Source organism: Panthera uncia, chromosome F1, assembly GCF_023721935.1.
Source record: "Panthera uncia isolate 11264 chromosome F1, Puncia_PCG_1.0, whole genome shotgun sequence".
In the NCBI taxonomy this organism is placed as follows: Eukaryota; Metazoa; Chordata; class Mammalia; order Carnivora; family Felidae; genus Panthera; species Panthera uncia.
The window spans coordinates 42300476-42326710 of NC_064813.1; the positions used below are offsets into that span (position 1 = coordinate 42300476).

General features: G+C 43.6%; 1 protein-coding gene across 2 annotated transcripts; it reads right to left on the reverse strand.

Moving 5' to 3' along the window:
- Positions 1-421: 421 nt before the first annotated feature.
- On the reverse strand, positions 422-26235 carry LEMD1 (LEM domain containing 1). 2 transcript variants are annotated; one of them, XM_049634493.1, is made up of 7 exons: positions 25912-26235; positions 24628-24827; positions 24377-24492; positions 23639-23758; positions 20647-20717; positions 1834-1910; positions 422-1002 (listed from the first exon to the last, which is right to left on the reverse strand). In XM_049634493.1, the coding sequence occupies exons 3-7, from the start codon at positions 24456-24458 to the stop codon at positions 804-806; spliced, it is 549 nt and encodes a 182-aa protein (XP_049490450.1). In that variant the 5' UTR covers positions 24459-24492; positions 24628-24827; positions 25912-26235; the 3' UTR covers positions 422-803. The 2 variants fall into 2 exon arrangements, with proteins under 2 accessions (XP_049490450.1, XP_049490449.1); XM_049634492.1 differs by lacking the exon at positions 24628-24827 and having other exon boundaries at positions 25912-26234.

Consider the following 26235-nt stretch of genomic DNA (forward strand, 5'->3'; position numbering starts at 1 on the left):
AGGCCACGATCATAACATTCCCTCATCGGGCATTAATTTTTTCAAATCTTGCTACGTTCCAATGGCGGAAAAGCTGTCTTGTTCTAAACCGTTTGATGTTTGCCAAACCAGACACATTTCCTTTTTTGTTAATTACCTGTTGTGGCCTTTGGAATCAAGTGGGACCTATGGCTTATCACCATAGCTGAAAAGAAAAACACCAGGGGCGCCTGGGTGGCTCAGTCGGTTAAGCGTCCAACTTCGGATCAGGTCATGATCTCGCGGTCCGTGAGTTCGAGCCCCGCATCGGGCCCTGTGCTGACAGCTCAGAGCCTGGAGCCTGCTTCCGATTCTGTGTCTCCCTCTCTCTCTGCCCCTCCCCACGCATGCTCTGTCTCTCTCTGTCTTAAAAATAAATAAAACATTAAACAACAACACCAGGCACAGTTTCCTCTTTAGAAGTATGCCAACTGTGGAAGCATTTAATGATGGCCATCATCGGGGAAGTCCCTGTCATTACGCTTTTTCACACAAGTGCCTGGTTCTCTCCCTCCTCCCTTCCCAGCCTTGGATTCGGGTCTCCGTTCATTGTGACTTTTCGCACTTCCCTCAACCTCTCTGGCCTGTTTCCTTCTCTTGAAACATAAGTGATGAACTAGAGAGTACATAAGTCCCCTTCAGCTTTGAAATGATAAGCCTGGGTGCAGATCTGTGAGGGCACCATAGCGCAAGGCTAGCGGGCCATGGGGCCTGGCGTCCCCCTTTGGAGACGTCTTTCCTTTCCGATACTCAGGTGCTCACTCGTTGTTCTGTTCCTAAAGCACTTAACCAAAGAACGGTTTCCTTTCCACCGTTATGTAGACAAATAACACAATGATGAAGATGCCAAACACAGCAAGCCTCAAGGCCACCGGAAACATTTCTACGTTCCAGAACTCAATAATGTTGTCCACTGTGCAGTAATCTGTCTCTCGGGGGCTTCTCCATTCTTTGAATCTGGTGCTTGATGCTCTTCTCGTAAGCCTGCAAAAACATTAGTGGGCTTAGGGTTGTGGCTGGCTAGGACTGGAGCACCCCCTTAAAGTATCTGGCCCTTGGGCCCCAAGGGAGAACCATGGTGGGGCTTTCGGGAGCAGCCCTCTACTCATTTAAAACCTCTGCAGATTTCAACAAGGGATCACAGGGATGTGAGCTCGCTAAAATCCAAAAGGGCGTTTATTAATTATTATTATCACCCACCTGCATAACATCTTTCAGGGCTGGCCCAAGGCCTGACTCAGGGACTTACAGGGTCGAGATGGGATGTGCTTTTGAAATCTGCTAATGTCATGTTTAAAAGGACAAGATGGTGCTCTCTGAAATCTTTCAGCGAGAGTCTTATGTAGCCACTTGTCTAATCCTGGAAATCTGCCTCACTTTATTAGAAGTTAGGGAACTTTCCAGAAGACTTTACTCTCTGACCAACAAATAAAATGGCCCGTTTGGGGCTTTTATTTCAACTGCCTACTTCTTTTTTTCGCTCCGTTTTTTCAAGACGCAAAGAGGAATAAATGTCCCCAAAGACTACAAATCGAGACACTTGGATTCTGGTCTCAGTTCAGTTTGACTTTTGTCACCCTCCTCAACCTCCCTGGCCTCTTTCCTTATCTCCAAACATACGTGGTGAACTGGACAGTATACAAGGTCCCTTCAGCCTTGAAAGGTCCTTCAAGGTCCCTCTAGCCTTGAAATTATGAAATAATCCTTCTTTCTCCACAGATTCTTTTCAGCCTCAAGCCCTTCACAAAAATCCGAACAACAAAACTTTTTCCAGGAGTTATATATAAGACAACAATATGCTAAGAAAAGCATTACCTTATTCCCTCAGAATGCTTATAAGCCAGGCAGCAGCTATCTAGAGCTTTTGGTCTCATGGTGAAAGCCTCAGGTCTCTAATGAACAGAAAACAAGAATTTATTGTTGTTCTCTAATCAACAAGAATTTACTGTGTCCAATGTCTTCTACAAAGGACTTTCTTTTTTGATTCTAGAAAAAGTTGTATCATCTGAGAACTGATAGAAGTTTTGGTACCTCAGGTATTCATTACCTCAGAACACAAACTTTTAAGTTTGCCTTTCCTCAGTAGTTAGCAAAAACATCCAAGTTCCACGGCATAATATTTTGCTCGAGTGACTCACACTTTAACAATAGACACACCAGTAACTAGGGTCGCATGATGCAAGCAGCATTCTGGTCTTAAATATCAACTCTCTATTTTGTTCTTATCTGGACTTTTTTTTTTTTTTTATTGCTTGGAGCTTTTTTTATGAGCATGCACCAGTTTTATAAAAAGACTAAAGTTATTTTAAAACACAGGTCGGTGGGGCAGCACCTGGCTGGCTCAGCCGGGAGAGCATGTGACTCGATCTCGGGGTCATGGGTTCCCACGTTAAGTGTAGAGCTTATTAAAAAAATAATAGTAATAAAATAAACAAAAAGCAAGCTGACTGTGAACAAAAAGTGATCTCGGAAAATGATAATGTTCGGTGAGAGGGATAGAAGTCGGGGTAATCATGTTTTCTTTTATTTTCCCCAAAGTTTCTTTCATGTGGTTATTTTTCCAAACAAAGTGAAAAGCTATAGCTCTCTATGCCTTTGTTTCCTCCCTGTGAAATCGACTTGTAAAGATTAAGTGACTTAATATATGCAAAATGATTCAAAGCTCCCCTGGCACGGCGTAAGCATCCAATAAATGTTAGCAACGATGATTATGATCATGGTAATTATTATTAATTGCGTGTTGCTGGTTTTCCTCATATGTCTGGTTTTCCTTGACTGTCCATTCCCCAATTATGATTCAGGCCTCAGCATCCTCGAATTTCTGCAGTGTCCAGGCCGGGTGTCTTCGGCAGGTCCGACGGTCTCAGCCCAAGGTGGGGCGGGCAGGGCATGGCCTGTTGTACCATCACCTATGGCTGGTCACTCCCTTCCCAGTCCAGGCCACGGATGATGAAACAGCCGCAGCCTGCACCCCATGCCTCCACTCCCTGCCTCACCTTCTAGAAGATGATGTTCTTAACAGCGGTTTAATGATACCCAAGCGGGGCCTCTGTGGATGGTGGGAAGCTGTGGGTAGCGCGAGATGTCACATCCAAGGAAGCGCTGTGCCCAGCGTAGACGCTGCAGGTGTGCAAACCCCTACAACTGCCTGGAAGAGGGGGGCTGTTGAGGAAAAGGGGCTTTGAAAATTCTCACCAAGTTGCCACGGGGGCTAGTGGCGGTTTGCTCACCAAGAGACACTTCAAACTATTTCCAAGGGCGAAGGGAAAATCGTTTATAAGCACATTCTTTTTTTCAACCTTTTTAATTACAGAAAGTTTTGAGCGTATACAAGAGGAGACGATGGGATAATGAGCCTCTATGTACCCGTCACATGCGACTTCTTTTTAATTCTCTTAAATGTAAAAATAGATCTGTTAAAGAAAACATTTGGGGCAGAAGTCTTTTGCAAAATCAAATTATAGGATTTCACAGCTCTTAGGCAATCAAATACTCGTCCCCTCCTCTTCCCTCCTGCCATAACGAGATTTAAGTCTTGATTGCCTTTTCTTTTATCATTTCTTTACTATCACTCACATGTGGGGTTCTCCGACAGCATGTAACACGTGGGCATTTTGATTTTCAAAAACGGAATAATTATGGCCTCTCGACTGTGCAGCCGTCGATAATAATAATTATAAGGTCAGGGGAAAAGGTTATTGATCCCAATAAACAGAGTATAAAATTGTATGTATACAATGGCCACTGGGTAAACACACACCGAAACAAACAGAGTATAAAATTGTATGTATACAATGGCCACTGGGTAAACACACACCGAAACAAACATTAGAGGAAAATGGAAGCGATGAAATAAATCAGTTTTTGTGTCTGTAGCATGATTCATTTTTCATTAAAAAAAAAAAAACCTTTAATGTCGTTAAAATATGGTTTTCACTATAAACAGCATTTACAGTGGAACTGAAAAATACCGGTGTTCATTAAAGCAATGGCTGAGTGGGGGCGCGTGGCCCCCATGGGGGATGTAATGTTCCTTTCTCCCTTCGCCCAGAGCAAGAAACTGCAAAGCTGGCTTCTTTCGGCGCGCTCACAGAAGAGGGCCACGAGGGAATGCGTGCCCTCTTCGCTACAGTCCTGGCATTCGATTCAGAAAGTGACACCCATCCGCCTATTATCGATCACAGCTGTCATTAGGATGTAAGCAACTCTGAGATGTGCCAATGCAATCGACGATGAGTGTCTTATTATAATCCCAGCGGACGCTTCTATAGTATTTCTGTGCGCCGGGCACCGCTCTGAGCATTTTACCTCAACAAACTCATTTCAGTCTCAATACCACCCTGTGAAGGTGTTTTCGTTATGCCCATTTCGCAGGTGACAAAACCGAGGCGTGGAGGGTTTAAATCCTCGGTCACACAGCTGGGGAGTCAACCCAGGTAAGTGTAGCCTCAGAGTCCCTGCTCAGAATCACCCTGCTGTCCTCCAGAGTGGTAGATAATGCTGTTTTACTAGAAAAGAATCAGAAATACCGTGTTCTGCTCGTCTGTTATCTTGGCCATTCGACATGCCCCAGTCCATGGAATCTTCCTAACAACTCTGTAGTGACCATTTTACAGATGAGAACACGGGTTTATGGAGCGAAATTATTTGCCCAGGTTACACAATTAGTGAAAGGCACAACTATACTTAAACCCAGATAGTCTGGCTCTGATGCCCTGTGTTTTGGTTTTGTCATATTTCTATTGGGGAAACTCATCCTTTAAAATAGAGCAAAAACATATGTCTAAAATGAGGTTTTCGTTAATTAATAAGTGATCAAATCATTCATTAATTTCCCATGGAAGTAACACTTGTAGCCATCTGATCGCTTCTTAAATATTGTAGATAAATTGGTTTTTTAGCAAGATTTTTCTTGGTAGGCTAATTTTGTGCTCATTCTGGCCTACTTATTACATCCATTGAATCTGCAAGCGGATTGTGAATGAGATATTATGTCATACTGTATTATAGCGACTACAAAACGCGGGGCTAATATCCAGAACCGGAAGAACAATGATCAACAATCTCTTTAAGTCATTACTCATCACAACATGTATTTGGTTTTTGAAAAATGATCTACCTTGACGGAAGCCATTCATTTTTGTGCATAAGGAAACGCAAGCTTGTTTGCATTTCCGCGAGATGTATATTTTCCAGGGTAGACCCGAACCTGGCCAGAAATGTGCTAGCCTGACACCTACAGTGACAGGCAGGCAGAGGAGGGCGCCGGGCTGAGTGCTGGGTGCCTTTCCACTCCTTTCTCTTACTGTTCCAGGACTTCTTCCTGCCGGCCTCGGGGGAGTCAGGAGGCAGTGCCGCTCCTGGAGGTGGGGAGGTGACATCTTCTCCTAACTGCGATGTATTACACTTTCCAACGGCTCTCTTTCATGGATGCGGTTTTTCTAAAATGGCCTATCTGTAGAACCAGACATTTGTATCAACAACTTGGCAAACTGTCAGTTGTGACCCTACTCACGGGCAGAAAAAATCCTTTTGATTTAGAGCTCTTGAAAATTGAGTTAACCTCAAATCCCTTTGTTGACTAAACATGATTCCGTTCATAAAAGATCCTACAATAATTTTAGACTCTTACTTCATTGTCTATACGTCAACCTTGATTTAATAGAGCTCTCATTTTCAACATTGTGTTCCTTTAACCTAAGTCGCGATTTTGAGTTAATTAAAAGCCTTCTAAAATAATCTGTAGCACGTTAACGAAAGAAGGGTTAAAAACCTTATGATCATCTCCATTCCTGATTTTTTTTTAAAAAAGGCATCTTCTAGCAAATCAGAAATAGAACGGGAACTTCTTTAACTTGATAAAAAGTGTCTTCCACCCTACGACCCAGCAAGTGCACTACTAGGTATTTATCCACGGGATACAGGTGTGCTGTTTTGAAGGGACACATGCACCACCATGTTTATAGCAGCACTATCGACAATAGCCAAAGTATGGAAAGAGCCCAAATGTCCATCAGCAGATGAATGGATAAAGAAGATGTGGTATATATATACACACACACACACACACACACACACACACAATGGAGTATTACTCAGCAATCAAAAAGAATGAAATCTTGCCATTTGCAACAATGTGGAATGGAACTAGAGGGTATTATGCTAAGCGAAATTAGTCAGTCAAAGACAAATATCATATGACTTCACTCATATGAGGAACTTAAGATACAAAACAGATGACCATAAGGGAAGGGAAGGAAAAATAATATAAGAACAGGGAGGGGGCAAAACATAAGAGATTCTTAAATATAGAGAACAAACTGAGGGTCGCTGGAGGTGTTGTGTGTGTGGGGGGATGGGCTAAATAGGGAAGGGTCATTAAGGAGGATACTTGTTGGGATGAGCACTGGTATTAAATGTAGGGGACGAATCACCGTATTCTACTGAAATCATTATTGCACTATATGCTAACTAACTTGGATGCAAATTAAAAAATAAATAAATAAGTTATTTTTAAAAAATGACTTCCAACACCTACACTCAAAGGTAAAATACTAAAAACATTTCCTTTAAAATCAGAACCAAAGAAAGAATTCTTATTATCACTCTTACTTAACACTGTAATAAAGGGGTCTTAGGCGGCGTAGTAAAACAAACACAAAAATTAAAAGTCTACAAACTGGGCTAAAAAAAAAATCTACAGAAAAATTATAATTGCAATGAGTCATTATTAAAAGATCAATATGCAAAAGTCAATTATATTTCTATATGCTAGCAACAGGCCATTTAAAACATAATTTTTACAAAGATACTATTCCCAATAGCAACAAAAATTAAAAGTTTAGGCAATATAGCTACCTACGAAAGCTAACAAAAGATAAGCATGACCTACAGTGAGAAAATTATAAAATCTTACCAAAGAACATTAAAGAAAGTTTGCATAATGTAAAGAATGTGAACAGGAAGACTCAACAGAGTAAAGTGTAGTTCTTTCCAAATTAATGTATAAAGCCAGTAAAAATTTCAGTCAAAATTCCAATCTGAATTTTTCATGGAACTTGGTAAGCTTATTCTGAAATTTACATGGAAGGGCAAAAGGACAAGGAAAATAAAGGCACTGTTTCAAAACAACAAGAAGAGGGACGCCTGGCTGGCTCAGTTGGTTGCGTCTGATTCTTGATTTCAGCTCATGTCATGGTCTCATGGTTTGTGAGTTCGAGCCCCACGTCGGGCTCTGTGCTGACAGTGCGGAGCCTGCTTGGGATTCTCTGTCTCCCTCTCTTTCTGCCCCTCCCCCATCCTCTCTGTCAGAAGCTCTCTCTGTCTCTCAAAAAGTAAACTTAAAGAAAAGAAATAAAAGAAATAAAACAACAAGGAGGTTGGGGGCTTGCGAAGGTAATTGAAACATTCTGCTATCAGCACAGGCTAGACAAATTGATCAGAATAGAGACCGTGTTGTTCTCATGGCTTTTGTTTTCTGGGGTTTATGATGCTTTAACGTCGTCAGGTGATCAGAGCCTTGCTAATGCATGTGAGCAAGCCTTTCCTGGGCAAGCCAACCAACCCAAAACCCATAATCCCAACCACTTCCTTTTTCCTCCACATACTAAGCCAATACTTCCTTTGCTCTGGTTCAGTCCAGGGCCAGATACTGGCCAACTAGGAACCACCTTTGTAGCCTGGAGCCCACCGAAATCATTCAAATTAGCCAGTCCTAAAATGCTTACCTTGCCTGATCGATTTCTTCCTGCAAAACCCACAATAAAGTTGGGTGCCCATACTTTCCCCTCACTCTCATTCCCTGCTTGACCTTCATAATTCCCCATGCGACTCTGCATGGCATGAATTGGGAATAATAGGTAATAAACTCCCCTTTCAGGGTGCCTGGGTGGCTCAGTCAGTTAAGCACCCGACTCAATGACAGCTCAGGTCATGACCCCAGGGTCATGGGATCTATCCCCACATTGGGCTCTGCACTGACAGTGTGGGGCCTGCTTGAGATTCTCTCTTTGCCTCTCTCTCTTTCTCTCTCCTTCTCTCAAAATAAATAAATAAACATTAAAAAAAAAACCCTGAGATGACACAAATATTGGAATTATCTGACCAGGATTTTAAAGCAGCCTTCATAAAATGCTTCAAGGAACAATATGAAAAGGTTTGTAGCAAACAACAACAACAAAAAATTAACGACTTACAAAGAAGTAGAATATGTAGAGAAGAACCAACATATAGAATAGAATATAAGAGTAGAATATATAGAGAAGAGTAAATTTAGAAGTGAAAAAAATGCAACAGCTAAAATTAAAAAAAAAAACTCACTAGATAGGCTTGGCTTGACAGAAAAATTGAGAAGACAGAGGAAAGAATCAATCTACTTGAAGAAAAAACTGCATAAATCGCCCAAAACAAAACACAGAGAGAAAACAGAGCAAGCAAACAAACCAAACCAAAACAAAACAAATGAGGTCAGGCTGAAAAAGGCATTTGAAGAAATAATGGCTGAAAATATCCCAAATTTGGCAACAGCCACAAATGTACAGATTCAAGAAGCTGAGTGAATTCCACACAGGACAAACGCAAAAAAAATCCATGCCAAATACACGTCATAGTCAAACTTCTGAAGATCTTTGTGCACCAAGAGATATCATCAAGAAAGTGAAAAGGCAACCCACAGAATGAGAAAAAATATTTGCAAATCTCATATCTGATAAAAGCTTGGCATTCAGAACATACAAGAACGCTTACAACTCAACAATAAAAAGGCAAGCAACCCGGTCAAAAAATGGACAACGGGCCGGACTAGACATTTCTCCAAAGAAGATATAAAAATGGCCAATAAGCACATGAAAAGATGCTCCACATCGTTAGCCGTTAGGAAAATGCAAATCAAAACCACACTGAGGTACCAGTTCACGTCCTCCAGGATGGCTTCTAAAAACAACGTGGCGTAGAACGACAAGTGTTGGCAAGGATACGGTGCTACTGAAACCCTCAGACATTAGCGGGAATGCAACGTGCCCCAGCTATTGCGGAAAATGGTTTAGCCATTCCTCAAAATGTTAAACACAGAGCTACCTGATGACCCGGCAATTCCACTCCTAGGTGTATATCTAAAGGAATCGAAAACAAGTATTCAAAGACTTGTCCTTGAATTTTTATAGTATCACTTCTCCCAATATGCACGGGGTGGAAACAATCCAAATGTCCATCAACAGGAGAATGAATAAATAAGCAGCGGTGTATTCATATAATGGAACATTAGTCACTTGAGTGTCAATACAGATACAGGCTGTAATGTGGATGCACCTTGAAAACCTTAAGCTAAATGAAAGAGGCCAGCCACAAAATATCACATCCTGAGTGTGCCATTTATAGGAAATATCTAGCAGAAGTAAATCCATTGAAACAGAAAGCAGATTAGTAGTTGCCAGGAAGGAGTTGGGGAGTTACTGCTTAATGAGGACTGAGTGTTATTTTGAGGTGATGAAATGTTTTGAAACTAGATAGTGGTGGTTTCATAGCATTATGAATGCTCTAAAGGCCAGTGGATTGTGCACTTTAAAATAGTAAATTTTATGTGAATTTAATCCTAATAGAAAAATGTATGATTCTTGTCACTGTAGTATGAATATCCTTATCCTTTAGTCTAAGGACATACATAATGAGGTTTTGGGGAGGGAGTAAAAGATCATGATGTGTACAATTTAGTCCAAGAAAAAGATAGATAAAATTATAAAAAAAAAATGGTAAAATGTTAAAAATTGGTAAATCTGGGTGAAGGCCATATAAAACTCTTTGTTAGGAAGAGACACCTGAGTGGCTTAGTGGGTTGAGTGTCTGACTCAGGTCATGATCTCAGGGTTGTGAAATCGAGCCCCGAGTTGGGCTCTGTGCTGAGCATGGACCCTGCTTGGGATTCTCTCTCTCTCTCTCTCTCTCTCTCTCTCTCTCTCTTTGCCCCTCTCCCCTGTGAGCGTGCTCTCTCTGTAAAATAAAAATAAATTAATCCATTTTAAAAAAGAATTATTTGTTAAAACTTTCTTGGGATCCTTGGGTGGCTCAGTCAGTTGAGCATCCAACTGTTGATCTTAGCTCAAGTCATGATCTCACAGTTTGTGGGATCAAGCCCCCATTGGGCTCTGCGTTGACAGCATGGAACCTGCTTGGGATTCTCTCTGCTTCTCTCTCTGCCCCTCCCCTGCTTAAGTGTGCATGTGTGCTCTCTCTCTCAAAATAAATAAATAAACCTTAAAAAAAAAAAAAGAAAGAAACTTTCTGTACTTCCTGTAAGTTTGAAACTATCTTTTTTGTTACTTTTTTTAAAAGACACCAAGGAGAGAGTGAAAAGATAAGCCCACTGGTGGAGGATGTTTATAATGGGGGAAGCTATGCATGTGTGGGGTCAGGGAGTAGATGAGAAATCTCTGCACTTTCCTCTCAATTTTGCTGTGAACTCCAAACTGCTGTAAAAACAAAAGATAAGCCCAGATTACTAGAAGATGTGTGCTATAATTATGACTGACAAAGGATTAGTATCCAAAATATATAAAGAGATCCTGTAAATTAACAAGAAAAAGATAACCTAATAGAAAAATGGGCAAAAGACACGAACAGGCATTTCACAGATCAGAAAACACAAATGAGCAACAAACGTGTGGGAAGATGGTCAACCTTATTAACAACAATAAGCAAATTGTAGTTTTAGTGAAATACAATCTTACACCCACCACTTTGACAAACATTACATCCGGCAGTACTAAATTTTAAAGAAGACTGAAAACGACGGATCTCTTAATATGTTGTTGGTAGGAATGTAAGCTGGTGCAGTCCCTTTGTAGAGTGATTTCACATGATCTCTAAAGTTAAAGAGGTCTGTGTGCTGGACTATTGTAGCAATTCCATTCCTAGGTGTATTCATGCAATTAGAAAAAAATTCTTGCACGTGTACACAATGGATCCTGTATCACAATGTTTGCAGCAGCTCGTATCAGAAAAGCTTGGAAACAATCCAAATGTCCAATAAATAAGGAGTGGATCGATATATATTTATAATAACTACACAACAGTGAAAATGAATGAACTAGGGCTACAAATATTGCAAGAAGCCCAGGACATAATGCTGAATGACAAAGGGAAGTTATTCAGAAATACTTACGTGATGATATCATTTAAATAAAATGTAAAATCAGGAGACACTAAAGTTTGTGGATACTATAAAGAAAAGGAAAAGAAAGAAAAGTAGAGAATTCAGGGTAGTGGTTACCTTGGGGGCAAGGGAGGAAGGAGGGCTATATTGGAGTCTTGGAGTCTTCAACAGAATTGACTTATTTTTTCGATCTCTGGAGTGGGAATCTAACTGCTCATTATGTAATTCTTTTTTACCCTTTTAGATGCATAAGACATATTAGGATAAAATGTCAAAAATATTTTCAGGTTTGAGGGTTTTTTTCTGTCCACTTGGGCAAATCCGTCTGCATATGTGTCAACCCATTTGAACTGTGCTGATTTCTGCACCACAGCTTTTACGTGTGAATGAAAGTGTCACCAAAAAATGCCTCATAGGGACTCTCATTACAAAGCAATCATCGGAAAGTAAGCCTCTGTTTCCACGGGTGAACAGATGTCCAGGAGTCCTTCTGCGACACTGCGAGAAGAGACACTGGGGGGAGCTGTTTCACTACTCAGGTGCCTGGTTGGTTTTCCTCCCCTTTGGCAGCCTGATACAACAGAAAGGGCAACAGAATAGAAATTAGGAGGCTGGAATTCTTTTCCAGTTTTTCTGCTACCTCTCCGTGTGGTCTCTGTGGTCTTGGGCAAGTCATATCCACTCTCTGCCTTGTTTCCTCATCTGTAAGATGAGCCATGTAGCCTCCTTCAAGAAGCCTTTCAAGATAGGAAATCCCATGATCAATAATTATAATAAATCATGCCTGGGCTCATGAACAGTGATAAATAGTGCCTGGTGCTTACAAAACCTTAACAAGTTCCAGGGGATTAAAATAATCTGGGGTTCTCGTACGGGAGGTACAACAGGAAACCCCTCTCCCTAAAATAGCTATACCCCAAAAGCAAATTATAAATTAGCTCAAGTCAGTAAGGCTATATTCTGACCATCTTTTTTTTTTTTTTTTTTTTTTTTTAAATTTTATTTTTGGGACAGAGAGAGACAGAGCATGAACGGGGGAGGGTCAGAGAGAGAGGGAGACACAGAATCGGAAACAGGCTCCAGGCTCTGAGCCATCAGCCCAGAGCCTGACGTGGGGCTCGAACTCACGGACCGCGAGATCGTGACCTGGCTGAAGTCGGACGCTTAACCGACTGCGCCACCCAGGCGCCCCAGTAAGGCTATATTCTGAAATGAAAAAGAAAAGCTGAACTTTCTAAGTAAATTCATATTTTCTTTAGAAAGGGAACACTACTGCTCATAATTCAGTTTTATGAAAATAAATTACCTTTGTTATCACACTAGAAGCACTGTAACTAGAGTTTGGTTTCACTATCTCTTCCTGGGGCTCTTATGCCTCAAAAACTGGGTTCCGGTACACAGAAAGAATCAGCATATAATCAATAAGATAAAGACACATTGATCATTAAGCATAGTTAAGCATATCTACTAGGAGGTCAGCATTTTTATAGGGAGAATGTTAAATTACATTCCTTGTAAAGACAGCATTTATTCCCATTAGCACATGTTACAGGTAAGAACAAAGGGCTTATTAAGTAGTTATAGAATGTGTAATTTACTCTTCACTTTGACCCAACTAGAATATACAACTACTAGTGGGAATAGGGATGTTTTTCAATTAACTAAGAAATTATTATAGCGATGTTTAATGTCAGCTCTCCTAAAAACTTTACCTGCAACTCAACTGCACGCTTAATATATATTCCCTTTAATACATATTCCCTTGGCACACTGGGCCTTCTGATTGCAGCATTTGGGGTAGGCGATACACAGGCTAATTATAGGCTTACAAAGTATCTTATCAGCAATAATAGCAATGGAGACACAGAGAGTAAAAATCCTATTGAAGTCTTGGCACAAAGATATGGAAACAGACCTCAGAACAGGAAGCAAAAGGAGACCTGAAGCTTTCCTTACCTCTCTTCCCCTCTGCACTGTGTTCTGCACTGGTGGTAAGGCAAAGGGGACATAGACACAGACTGTCAGCATGTCCAGAGGCCAAAGAAATGGAGGTCAGGGGGCTGTGCATGTAGAGGGGAGGTACTGAGGTGCTCGGTGGTTGAAGAATGGGAGGGGCAGGAGAGGGGACAGCATGGAGGCATTAGTGTGACCTGTGCCTTGTGACCAGGGAAGAGAGACATGGCTGGCATGTCTAGTGGGCAAGGAAGTGGTGATGGGGGTTATGCAGAACTGGTGGCGGCTGTTATGACGGGAGATTTGGTCACACTGAGAAAAATTTTAAAAATTGAGCAAAAATGTAGATATAGGGGCGCCTGGGAGGCACAGTCAGTTAAGTGCCCGACTCTTGATCTCAGCTCAGGTCATGATCTCGGGGTCATGAGTTCAAGCTCCACATGGGGCTCTGTGCTGGGCAGGAAGCCTACTTAAAAAAAATTTAGGGGCGCCTGGATGGCTCAGTTGGTTGAGCATCCAACTCTTGATTTCAGCTCAGGTCACTATCCCAGGGTCATGGGATCAAGTCGTGAGTTGAGCTCCATGCTGAGCATGGAGCCTGCTTGAGATTCTCTCTCTCTCTCTCTCTCTCTCTCTCTCTCTGCCCCTCTCCTGCACTGGTGTGTTCTCCCTCTCTCTCTCTAAAATACATTTTTTTAATGTAGATATATTGAGGATAATGAAAGCCAGGTGTCTCACTGTCATAGGAAGGGGAAAGGTTATAAGGAACACTAAAATGTTGGATTGGAACTGGAGATCAACATGAACTCATGGCTTTTTAATTTTATATATATATATATATATATATATATATATATATATATACGCACACACATATACACGTATATGTGTATACATATATACATATATATATGTGTATATATACGTATATACATATATGTGTATATGTGTGTATATATATGCATATATATACATATATATATATACATACAGAGAGAGAGAGAGATGAAAATAGTTTTAGATGTGTATGTGTATGTGTACATATATATACATTTATTTTTTAGCTCTATTCACTGAGAGGGCCTGGAAGCAATGACTCCCCAGTAGCAATGAGCTCCCTAAAGTCCTAGATTTTGGTTTCCAAATACCATCCTGCAGTAAAAGGAACCAAGGCTCCTTGGGCAGAAAAAGCGCAAGAAGGGTCTGAAACATCTTGTGCCAGAGATTAAGAAAACCCTCAAGGAATAATGAGGACATGTTAAAAGGGCACAGTATCCATTTTGAAGGGGCTCCCACTAGCCAAATCTGGAACAACTTGAGCATTAAAATGATATCAATGAATACAACCTACTGAATCAAAAGGAATCAATGAGTCCATACTAATATATATGAATGAATGGATAAATGAGAAGGGGAGATCTTCCTTACAGTAGAATGTCAACTAATAAGTATAGAAGGAAGGATAGAAATAGAAAATCTTTGGGGCACCTGGGGGGCTCAGTCAGTTAAGCATCCGACTCGACTCTTGATTTCGGCTCAGTCATGATGTCACGGTTCATGAGATCGTGCCCCACGTTGAGCTCTGGGCTGACAGTGGGGAACCTGCTTGGGATTTCTTTCTCTTCTCTCTCTCTCTGCCTCTCCCCCTGGTCATTCTCTCTCTCTCTCTCTCTCTGTGTGTCTCTCTTTCTCTTCCAGAATAAATATACATTAAAACAAAGGAATAGAAAATCTTTTTCTTTTTCTTTTTAATTTTTTAAAGTAATTTCTCTGCCCAATATGGGGCTTGAACTCATGACCCCGAGATCAAGAGTCCCATGACCTACCAAGTGAGCCAGCCAGGCACCCCTAGAAATAAAAAATTTTAATGGGCCATCGTCGTAATGGAAGTTGAATCAGGCAGTCATCATGGGTGCTAGGGCTACGGATGAGATTTGATGAGGAACGTTATGTTGGCGTCATTTCAGAATATTTCCCCACAAAATACGGTTCCATTACAAAGGGAAAATGATGGTCTTTTGGAGAAACCTGACAAACACCAACTTTTCCAGGTGATTAAGGTTACCCTCATCACTGGGGAACAGGGTGACATGTTCCCCGGAGTGATGCTCCGAGAACAGCACAGCATCATGTCTGAGGAATTTCTGCCCAGAAAGCGAGGCCTCTATGAATAGTCAAAAGGAAAAATCAGGCAGAAAAATCACCCTACAGAATGAAAGGCCTGTACTTTTTAAAAATAGTCAAGGGCATGAGTGACAGGGAAAGACTGAGGCACGGCTCATCCAGACGGAAGGAGGCTGCAGAGAAGCCATGTGCATTTTTGGATTGCTCATGGATCGGAAAGCAAACGGGCGGTTTCGGGACAATTGGTGAAATTTGAATGGGGTCTGAAGATTAGACAGTAGCATGGAATCAATGTGAACGTCCTTATATGGAGCATCACGTGGTGGTTACGTAGGCATGCGTCCTTTGGGGGTGGGCGGAGACATGGCGGGGAGCTAGGGGAGGGACTTCCTGTCTCCAGTTTGCTCTCAACCGGTTCAAGGACGCGATGGCAGGGCGCGCGCGTGCGCACACAGAGAGCAAGTGTGGTAAAGCTAACACCCTGGACAATCTGGGTGAAGGCAATATGGGAGTTCTTTATACCTTGTATTAATCTCGCCACTGTCCCTACGTTTGAAGTTATTTCAAAATAAATTATTTTTCAATGTTTCAAAAGGCAGGGGAAGGATTATCATAAGGTGAAGAAGCGGCCTAGGAGGGCACATATGACGTTTTTTGTTTTTTTTTTTAAGGTTGGTCTGAGAGCAGTCTTTAATTCTATCTGTATATTTAATTATGTGAACATATCCGCAGGCACTCCGATATATCATTCTGCAGCACTTAGGAGTTCAATACTGAGGACTCGCTTGCCATTATATTATTTCTCATTAGGTATTTTGCTTTGTTTTGTGGATAATTAAATATCATGCTTTGTACATAGTATTGATAAGAGAGCCTGCATGGCTCAGTCGGTTGAGTGTCCGACTTCGGCTCAGGTCATGATCTCGCAGTTTGTGAGTTCGAGCCCCGCGGCGGCTCTGTGCTGACAGCCCGGAGCCTGGAGCCTGCTTGGGAGTCTCTGTCTCCCTCTCTCTCTGCTCCTCCCCTCCTTGCACCCTCTCTCTCAAAATAAATAAATAAACATTCAAAAATAGTATTGATGAGAGTAGTTCTTATTGTACTTACATAGCTCCTCTCGCATGCCGTCAGTACTCTGTTTTATATTTTGTAACTTAATCCTCGCCACGCCCTGCGAAGTTGAGTCCGTTATTAATTATCCTGATGTGTAGGTGAGGAAACTGACAGGTCAAGTGTCTTGTCCAACTGGGTGGCAGAGCTGGGATTTGAACCCAGGCCGTCTGGCTCTGGCGTCCGTATTTTGGATACACATACTTTTTGTCTCCCGAGCTCATTTTTAAGTTTCTTGGGGACGGGGACTGTGGCTCCTGTTACACCTCTTCTCTTCCTCAGAAAGGTCTAGCACAACGCCCAGTATAGATAAATAGTTGTTAACTCACAGGCTGAGACTCAGGGGTGGAAGTTCTCTTGCGACCATTCCCTGGGTGGTCATCAATTCACTGTGAGCTAAGCGTTGTCTCTCAGGAGAATACATTAAGGTATGTCTAAGATACAAAGGAGGTGGTACAGAATAGGAGGTCAGAGAGAGGGAGATCACCAACATCGGTGCACAACAAAGGCTCCCTTCGCCTCAGCCAACAAAGACTGGGTAACTCCCTCTCCCTCCCCCCGTATGCCTGCCATTGAATGCAATGCAGAGGATTCAAAGACATACGTTTTCACCCTCAGCGTTTTACACGCGAAGCAAAAGCTCTTAGGAGGAGGGTGGGAGTTGGGGCTGACTGAAAAGGCCGCCTGCGAGGTGCAGACCGAGGGAACACATTTTTAGAAGCTCCTAGTGGAATGTGTAGGCTAGGTGACAAGAGAGAAGAGAATCTTCCAGGCTGGGAGGACTGAGTGAACTGGGGTTCCGGCAGGAAAGAGCATGTTGTGTCTGGGAGGGAACAAGGAGATGCCCAAAGGGGCCAGGAGCTCTGGAAGCCTACCTCCCGGGGTCAGCTGCCCTCTGGGTATCCAGTCCTCGAGTTAGTCTGCGCATGCCAACACCTTCACCCAAGGAAACGTGCCTGAGCCAGGGCGTCCATATGCCCTGGTTCGCCAGGACAGTCCTGCTTGACTCCTGGTATTCCCAAGTCCCTTCTGGAAGCGTCCCCTTTCATTCTCAAGAGCATCTTGTTGGGGATGTAAATGACATGGTCACCTTACTCAAAGGCCACTTCATGCAACGTGACATTGTAGATTATTCTGCCTCCCTAACACCGCAAATCCCATTTTCCCCTCTTTAGTAGAAGGGACTTAGAGCCTGTGTTACACACACGGGCTCTATTGACTACTCTACCACGGGAAGCACTGGAAGGTGTGCCTGGAGTCCATGGGACAAAAAAAGTCCCCAGTTAAAAAAACATATATTGCCCTGGGGCGCCTGGGTGGCTCAGTCAGGTGAGTGTCCCACTTGGGCTCAGGTCATGATCTCACAGTCCCTGAGTTTGAGCCCTGTGTAGGACTCTGTGCTGACAGCTTGGAGCCTGGAGCCTGCTTCAGATTCTGTGTCTCTCCCTCTCTCTCTCTGCCCCTCCCCCACTAATGCACGCTCTCTCTCTCTCTCTCTCTCTCTCTCAAAAACAAACATTAAAAAATTTTTTTTAATTAGGAAAAATTATTGGCCTGGGGTGCCTGGGTGGCTCAGTAGGTTGAGCGTCCGACTTGGGCTCAGGTCATGACCTCACAGTCCGTGAGTTCGAGCCCCCCATCGGGCTCTGTGCTGACAGCTCGGAGCCTGGAGCCTGCTTCGGATTCTGTGTCTCCCTCTCTCTCTGCTCCTCCCCGGCTTGCACGCTCTGTCTCAGAACTATTTATTAAAAAATTTTTTTTGAAATATTGGCCTGACTTTCTGAGTGGTCTTAACCACCAGAGCAGTGGGGCTGCATACATGATTTGATACAAGACACACATACAGTATCACAAAGCTTCCAGAAGTTGACATAATCCAAATCTCAAAGTGGTTTGTATGCCACTGGAAGCCTAGGATGGGAGAGGAAAATAGGTGTTCATTTGTGTTTCAAAGAAATGCGGAAATACTACCTTTCCAGGTACTTAGAAGACTGTTAGGCACAGACCACTGCTCTTAAGTAGTTAAAGCCTATGGTGTTAGACAAGTATCTCAATAAACACACTTTTACCACCTTTTATGTGGAAATTTAAATGCTTATTTACATTTACTTTAGAATTTAAAGTTGAACAGATGTCTTGAGGCCCTTCTGAGAATCCAAGTGGCTAATATAAATCCTCCAGGGTCAAAACGTTTCATGCCATCACAGACTTTCTGCTTAATTCTATTGCCAATTCAAAATATTGATGTGGTTTTATTTCAGGTTTATGTAAAGCAAGGACTGAAGGGCATTGGTCCCATCCGATGCATTTTAAATACTCTGGTTGTTTTTCCCCCCTCCATGTCTTTGCCGGAACTATTACAAAGGGTGTGTGTGTGTGTGTGTGTGTGTGTGTGTGTGTGTGGAAATGAGGTTTTCTGAATGGAAAAGATTCCTTTGATGAACCATTTGGAAGATCTTAAAAATTCTTTTAGAAAACCTGATAAGATATCAGAATTACTTCATCAAATTTGAGTTATGTTCAAATGGGAAGCTAAAGCTTATGGCATACTACCAGAATATTTACTTGGGGGCTTCCTTTTCATTTGTTGAAATGCAGCAAGTAGTTTAAATATGAGACCAGGGGCGCCTGGGTAGCTCAGTCAGGTGAGTGTCTGACTTCGGCTCAGGTCATGATCTCGCGGTGGTCCCTGAGTTCGAGCCCCGCGTCGGGCTCTGTGCTGACAGCTCAGAGCGTGGAGTCTGCTGCGGATTCTGTCTGTCTCTCTCTCTCTCTCTCTCTCTGCCCCTCCCACGCTCATGCTCTTCCCCCCTCTCAAAAATTAAAATACTAAAAACATTAAAAAATTTTTTTAGAAGAATTACTAGACCATATTTGCAAACTAACCTATTTGTCACTAGAGCTGCCATGGCAGACTTGATGAGGTGAGCTTCGGGCTCCTAGTTTGTGCAAGAGCCTGTGACAGCTATTGAAGGGGATAAATGGCAATTTTAAGGGGAGGCCCAGGCATGGCCTTTGAGATCGTCCTTAAACCATCACAGGATTTTAACCAGAACAAAAATGGCGGGGGTGGCGGGAGGGGGGGGGTGGGGGTGGTGGTAATAAGGCATCAGATGAAGTTATGGGACCTTCATCGTGTGTGGGAAGTTTGCGTCTTGTTTCCAGGCATGATTCAGTCTCTGCTTGTAGATCTGAACTAGAGTCAGGAAAGACCAGAGGCCCAGGACACTTAGGAGGATATTACAATTGTTGAAATAAAATTAAAAAAAAAAAAAGTAATACGGTGCAAGTTAGGATGTAGCAGAAAGAAAGGATGGATTTTCTTCCTTTTTTTTTTTTTTTTTCCCCTCCAGTAGGCTCCACACCCAACGTGGGGCTTGAACTCAAGATGCTGAGATCAAGAGTCACGCGCATGCGCTCTACCTACTGAGCCAGCCAGGCACCCCTGGGGGCTGGATCTTTAAAACTCATGACTGAAATCCATAGGATTGGCAAGTGTTTACATGTGAGGGGCCATGGGGAGTGGGGGTTCCAAGATGACTCTTGAGGCTTTGAGCCTGGATGGGAAGGTGGTAAAACCATGAAGGTTTTACACTTATGTAAATACACTTATGTAATCCACGAAATGTTCATGATTATAAAATTTGTTGCGTGAATGCAGGACAGAGGGGAGGGATGAAAGGACAAGGAAGAGGAGGGGGCTTTCCAGGAAGTGGCTGGTTAGGCAGGCCTACGCCTCAGGGGAATGGGAGGCCAAGGGAAATGATGCAGAGCAGGAGGGGAGGGGGGCCTGCAGACCGATCTCCTTTAGAGGCCAAAAGACGAGTCAGAATGGGCACAGAGGTACAGAACCAAGAACTGGGCGAGCATGGTGTTGTTACAATTGAAGGAGGCGGGCGTCTCTAAATACAGAGGGACCATGGTCAGAGGACTGAGAGCTAAGTCCCTGGAGTTGACATCTTGGAGTTCATTATATGAACTAATTATGTGCCTCGTTCTAGCGCTTTCCCTGCACAGCCTTTCACTTGACACCCACCCTGTGAGGTAGGCAGTGCTTTCACGGAGGGGCTGGAGGACCGTGCTACTGGGGGGGTGGGGCGGGGAGAGGGTCTTGAGCCAGAACATGGAAGTCGTTTCACAAAACAGAAACCTGCATTCAAAGGAGCCTCTTTAAGCGAGGATCCTACCCGTCACAGAATGTAGCAACTTGCTATTTCCTTTCTTAATACGTGCGAAGAGTGCTAGTTCCTATATTTAATATATGGGTAAAAGTATTCATGCATTAGAATTGGACATACTTTTTTGGGTCCCTTGTGTTTTTCTGATGAGAGAAGGATATTTCCTTTCAAAATGATAGTGGTCTTAAGCTCTGGATCACGGGAAACAAAAGGAAAACAGGGCCATGAGAACATACGAGCGAGCAAAGGAAATAAACACCAATCGTCGGGGTGAATTCTCTCAAGGGGAAGAAAATTCACTTTGCCCTTCTGAGGGAAAAGAGCGTCTCTGCGGTGGCCTTTGTGCGATGCGCTGAGGCCTTCCCCCGGGCGGGGGGGGGGGGGGGACACCGCGGGGGCTCCTGACAGGAAGGCTGTCATAGGTGTATGTCTCCGAGAAAAACACATTGCTGCGTGCAAGCTGGCTGCTCCTCTGGACGGCTCTTTTCAGTCTAGTCAGTGCCCCTTCAAACTAGCTGCAAGCCTCATACATCCCTGAATATCAAGACAGGGCAGGAGGAGTTTCTCCTTCTGTGTCCAAAGAAGCCCCCCGCCCCCCTCCCCAGGAGGGAAGGCCAAATCTTGGCTAAAAGGCTTCAAAATCAGGGAAACTGCCAGGGGAAGGAAAGGTGGTTGGTTGTTCATCAACCCTTGGCTTCAGCCCGTGGAGAAGCATTTTGATAAACCTGGAGCGATCGTGTGCCACTGCACGTTCAGCAGAACCGTTGGAGGGGATTTTAAATGAGCTCTCCAACTCAAAAATATTTGGGAAGCTTGAAAAGAGGTGCAGTCGTTAAAGCTATGCCCACTGGGGGCCAAAACAATGAGGGGCAACGAGGAAAATCAAACCTAGCCAGGTTGTTTGGATAACCTAATGCCTAGCCTCAGGTCGTCACTGCCCCCTGCCGCACACTCCCCTCAGCAACCCTGCCCCGGGGTTAGGTGTTTCTGTGAAATGCCCAAGACGGAATCTCCCCGGGAACTTAGCAGATCTGCATCACCCCCTTCATTTGAATGGCACCAGGGTCTACGAGGCTCCTCCAGTGAGGGAATTCAAATGTCTGATTCAGACCTGACCCGGAGAAGCAGTCATTTCGTACTTGACCTAATCACCATCCACTGACACAACAGAATTGCATTACAAGGGTAGGAATGAACCAGAGCTCCCACCTCTGACCGGATCGCCTGCAGCCAGCTAACAGCAGGTGGACACAGTCTACGAAGCAATGGCAAAGCTTACAAACCGAAGGGCCCGTTTTCTCCTCGCCTGGGCGTAAATGCCCCTCCACGGAGGGCTGCGTGCCGGGAACCAGGAGAGCTTGGCCTGAGGCCACAACAGCTTGGCCGTGCAGCTTTGACCTGCAGCACTGGGCGGCTGTGAGCTGTGAGTACACAAGCCTTCCTTTCTGGAATCTTGCACGCTGGCACTGCATTTCATCAAAGGGCTGATGGAGTCCCTCCGGCTCCTGTCGAGGGCAGGAAACACAAGCAGTCCCAGGTCCGGGATAGGACTCAGGACACATTGCACATCCAGAAAGGGTCTGGGGTAGCCACTTGCCCTGCGGCACCCTGGTGCTAACTGTCCCACTCTGGGGTCGGTGGGGTCCGTCTCCAAGCCCTGCTGCTCTTTCAGATGAGGCCAGCCATGCCGGACTTAGGGAAAACCTTTAGAACCTGCACCTCTTCCAGTACCAGGCATCACAGGGGATTTTTCAGAAGGCCCAGGCACTTATCTTATTTGTTAAACTATTCCATTTGAACTGTTTGAAATTGCCTTTTTTTTTGTAGATCAAACGTGGTCAAAAACACAATGTGCTCATCCTCACGGTAGAAATTGTGGAGAGAGACGGGGCGCCTGGGTGGCGCAGTCGGTTAAGTGTCCGACTTCAGCCAGGTCACGATCTCGCGGTCCGTGAGTTCGAGCCCCGCGTCAGGCTCTGGGCTGATGGCTCAGAGCCTGGAGCCTGTTTCCGATTCTGTGTCTCCCTCTCTCTCTGCCCCTCCCCCGTTCATGCTCCGTCTCTCTCTGTCCCAAAAATAAAAAAACGTTGAAAAGAAATTGTGGAGAGAGTGTAAGGCACGTGGTAGAAGGAGCCCGACGATGAGAACCAGACCTGGATTCAAACGTCGGTTCTGTCACCCTCTTTCAACAAACATTTCCTGAATTCATGCTATGTGCTTAGTACTAGTAGTACTAAGCACCTAGTACTTCCAGGATCTGGACGTGTAGTGGCGACAGAGACAACGGACCTTGCTCTTCATGGCCCACTCTGGGGCTGCCTCCTAGCTATTTGATGTTGGGCCGGTCACTTGGCCTCTCTGGACTTCAGCTAGAAGCGTGGGGGTTGAATGAGATATTGCGCATTAGAACAGAGATGCATTGGTGGCCTTCAGTACATGGTAGTTCTATTATTTGACTGTGGCTCATAGAGGACTCCTAATAACTCTTTATCGAATGAAACAGCCTTGGAGTTGATCGTAGGAGTCTTCAAGCCCACCCCCTACGATTTCAAGCCAGACGCCCCTACAGAAGAATGCTGCACATGGGGCAGGGGCCACTGGAATGGGAGCCCCGGGATCCCAGAGACCACAGCTCTCCACCTCCCCTGGGGCCCGGAAGAGACCAGCTGTGGTCAGCGCCTACAAAGTCGGGAAGGCAGTAGGCATAGGAATTCAGGAAGGTACAGTTGGCTTCATCTTTCTGAATGCACTTGAAATCATTTAATGCGAACAAAATCATTGCCAAATGTATTGATTGAGGCAAAGCAGAGGTTGAGACCTCAAAGGAGACGGGAAAACTACCTGTAGGAACTTCTGGTTTTAGAAATCAAACCCAGATTTGGTTCTGGTTAATAAGAGGACAGTGCCTCCCCTCCGGCTTTCCTCCAGTGGGGTCACCGGCATGGACAATGGAGTATTGGGTTCCTTTGGCAGCCCAGGGGCCTAGTCTCCAGGCTCCGTGTGAAAACGGGCCATATGGATATTTCGCAGGCCACCCTGCCGCATAGATCATACCAGACAAGGTTCGAATAAGTACACAGTCGCTCTCTAACAGCGCAGCTTCCGACGGTACCTTTAGCGTCATCATCCTGAGCTCTGTCCAGCTCTCTGGGTCCATTCATCACAGGTGATGCACTGGGAGGTGAGACCAAGAGTTGCACCAACTTTTTTTCATACGCTTTTCTGGTGGAAGCTGAAGAAGAATGCAGAGAACACAGTCAGTTGTCCTGTTTGTGTATACGATCTCACTGCGTTCAAGGTCTTTCACAGAGAAGGCGCTTATTCTTGTACCTTACGTTGTTGGTGAATCATGGCTTTTACAATCGGGTGGACCCCACAGCTGCTCTCCTTTCCTTCCACAAACACTTAAGGTGGGGCCTCTGTGGATTAGCCACGGAGGCAGGCATTGGACACATCCGAAAGTAAGACTGACAAAACCGTACATCCTATCTATGGGGAATACGAACAATAAATACACAAAAAGCTAACATGGCACACATACTAGAAATGAAACAAACAAACAAACAAAACCCCACCCAACAGGGTGATATCATCAAGAGTAACTTGTTTTTCCTTGTTGGAAAAAAACAATCCTTTTTCTCTGCCTCCCTATTTAGTAATCCATACGTAGCATTGGGACGTATTTATCACCTCTTCCCTGTTTATGGTTTTTTGTTATAAAAATTTGTTTTGTATTTCCATTTTGAGGGCTTTTATTGCATATGTTCCTTCCATTGTAAATGATTTTAAATCTCTGGAGGTAGTTTGTAAGTGATAAACGACTAGTCTCTAATATTTGCTGCGTACGTACGTAATATCGGGCCAGGTGAATATCCAAGCTTATTAAGTTCATTCTGTAACTCATAGTCACTCAGACACTTCACATCCACCATGGTGATAGATGTTTGGTCTCTCAGACAGTGGAATCTTTGAAAGAGGAAAACATTAAATTCATGAAGACAACTTCCAAATAAGCACGAAAACTTTACCGAAAGTCCACAAAAGCGCTTCAACCCAACGTCTCCAGGCTTGGAGGCACAGAGGCAAGAAAGCAAAAATCACCGTTTTCCGCCATAAATCTCTCTTGGGTTCAATTGCCTCGATGCGAAGCTTTGGGTAGGTGTCACTTTCCCCAATGCCTTTGGGGTTCAATCATTTCTAACTTTGCTACTCAACTCATGTGAGAGAAGTCTTCTGCACAAAATGAGCAGACGAACAAATGTTTCCATTCCTAGTTAGGAACTCTGAGTAAGACTCACGCTCTGAGAAGACAAGAAGTTAATTAAATCCGAAAGAGCTGAGAGAGATTTTTTTAGTGAGTTAAATAAAAGTTATTTATCCCTGCCCTCCTTTTGATGAGAGTACAGAGAGTCCAGAGCATTCAGTTCCTGCTAACAGTAGTAGTTTTCACACTTGTAATTTAACTCTGAACGTAACGAGATGGTAGTTTTTAATTAACCGCCAACAGACTTGGTAATTGCTGAATTGGCATTTGGAAAAAGTCAGCTATTCATTCTCTGGCACATAAATTGATTTATATAGGTTTACCCAAGTCTTGATTGGCTTTCCAGACCTACACTAGCCTCAAGTTCAATCACGTTTATTCACTTGATCCCTTCATTCCCACCCCCCCCACCCCCCCACCCCCCGCCCGAAGGACCCCTCCACCTACTTAACAAAATCCTGAAACAGATACGTCTGTCAAACCTTTTAACAGAGATTTATAATTTAGGAGCTTGTTTATTGTACCTCACTTCTATCATGTTTCTATGCTTTTTAATACTGCAGTGAAAATGACTCAAGACAATTACTCAGCACAAGAGGATCTGGACCAATTTTAAGTAATGACTTTGCCTTTATTGGTGATCAATCAATGTCCAATTAGGAAGAACATTGTATACAAGCTAGAAGAAGCTGTGAATTGTCATGTACATCAGGGTTGTCTGAGAATGCCTAGTTTTCCAGTTTTCCACTTTAAAACTATACTTTTGACCAGAGTCACATTCTGGCACCACAGTAGGTGCTTCGTAAATGGGAGTTTTCTTTTCTATGTGTTGGGGAAGCTGAATTAAAAATTTTGGCTACCAGTAAACAACCTAATATAGAAAGGAAAAGGACAATGCGCCCCAGACTTTTTTTTTTTTTTTTTTACTAGAAGCTAGCTTAGGCAGATCCTGTGACACTTGTTCCCAAGAACAGCTGTCTGTTGTTTCACCAACTTCCCCAAAATAACCTCCAAAAGAACCCTCATCAATTTCAAGTGACACTAGACAATTGCCTAGAGGGAACACACATATGGAAGAAAAATATTCAAATGGAATCCAACTGGATGATTAATTCACTTACCCCTTTACATGGTTGTCTAAAGTCTATGCAGTTGGGTTGGTTACTAAAGCCGGGTGAGTTTCACCCAAGGGTTTCTACTAGCAACCAACCCCTTTTTGCCTGTTAGATATCATGGTGATCATAATACAGACAGTGTGACATCAGTCAACCCCATAGCAACAGACTGATGTGGAAGTCAGATGATTAATTTAACCTGAGTTCAGACAGAAGGAGGCACTGGTTGATTTTATGGGCAGCCTGCCACGATGAAATGTCAAGAGATGCAGAGAAGTTATCATTATGTACAGGAAGTGAAGGGAAGGAGATACTATGGCACCAAACAGT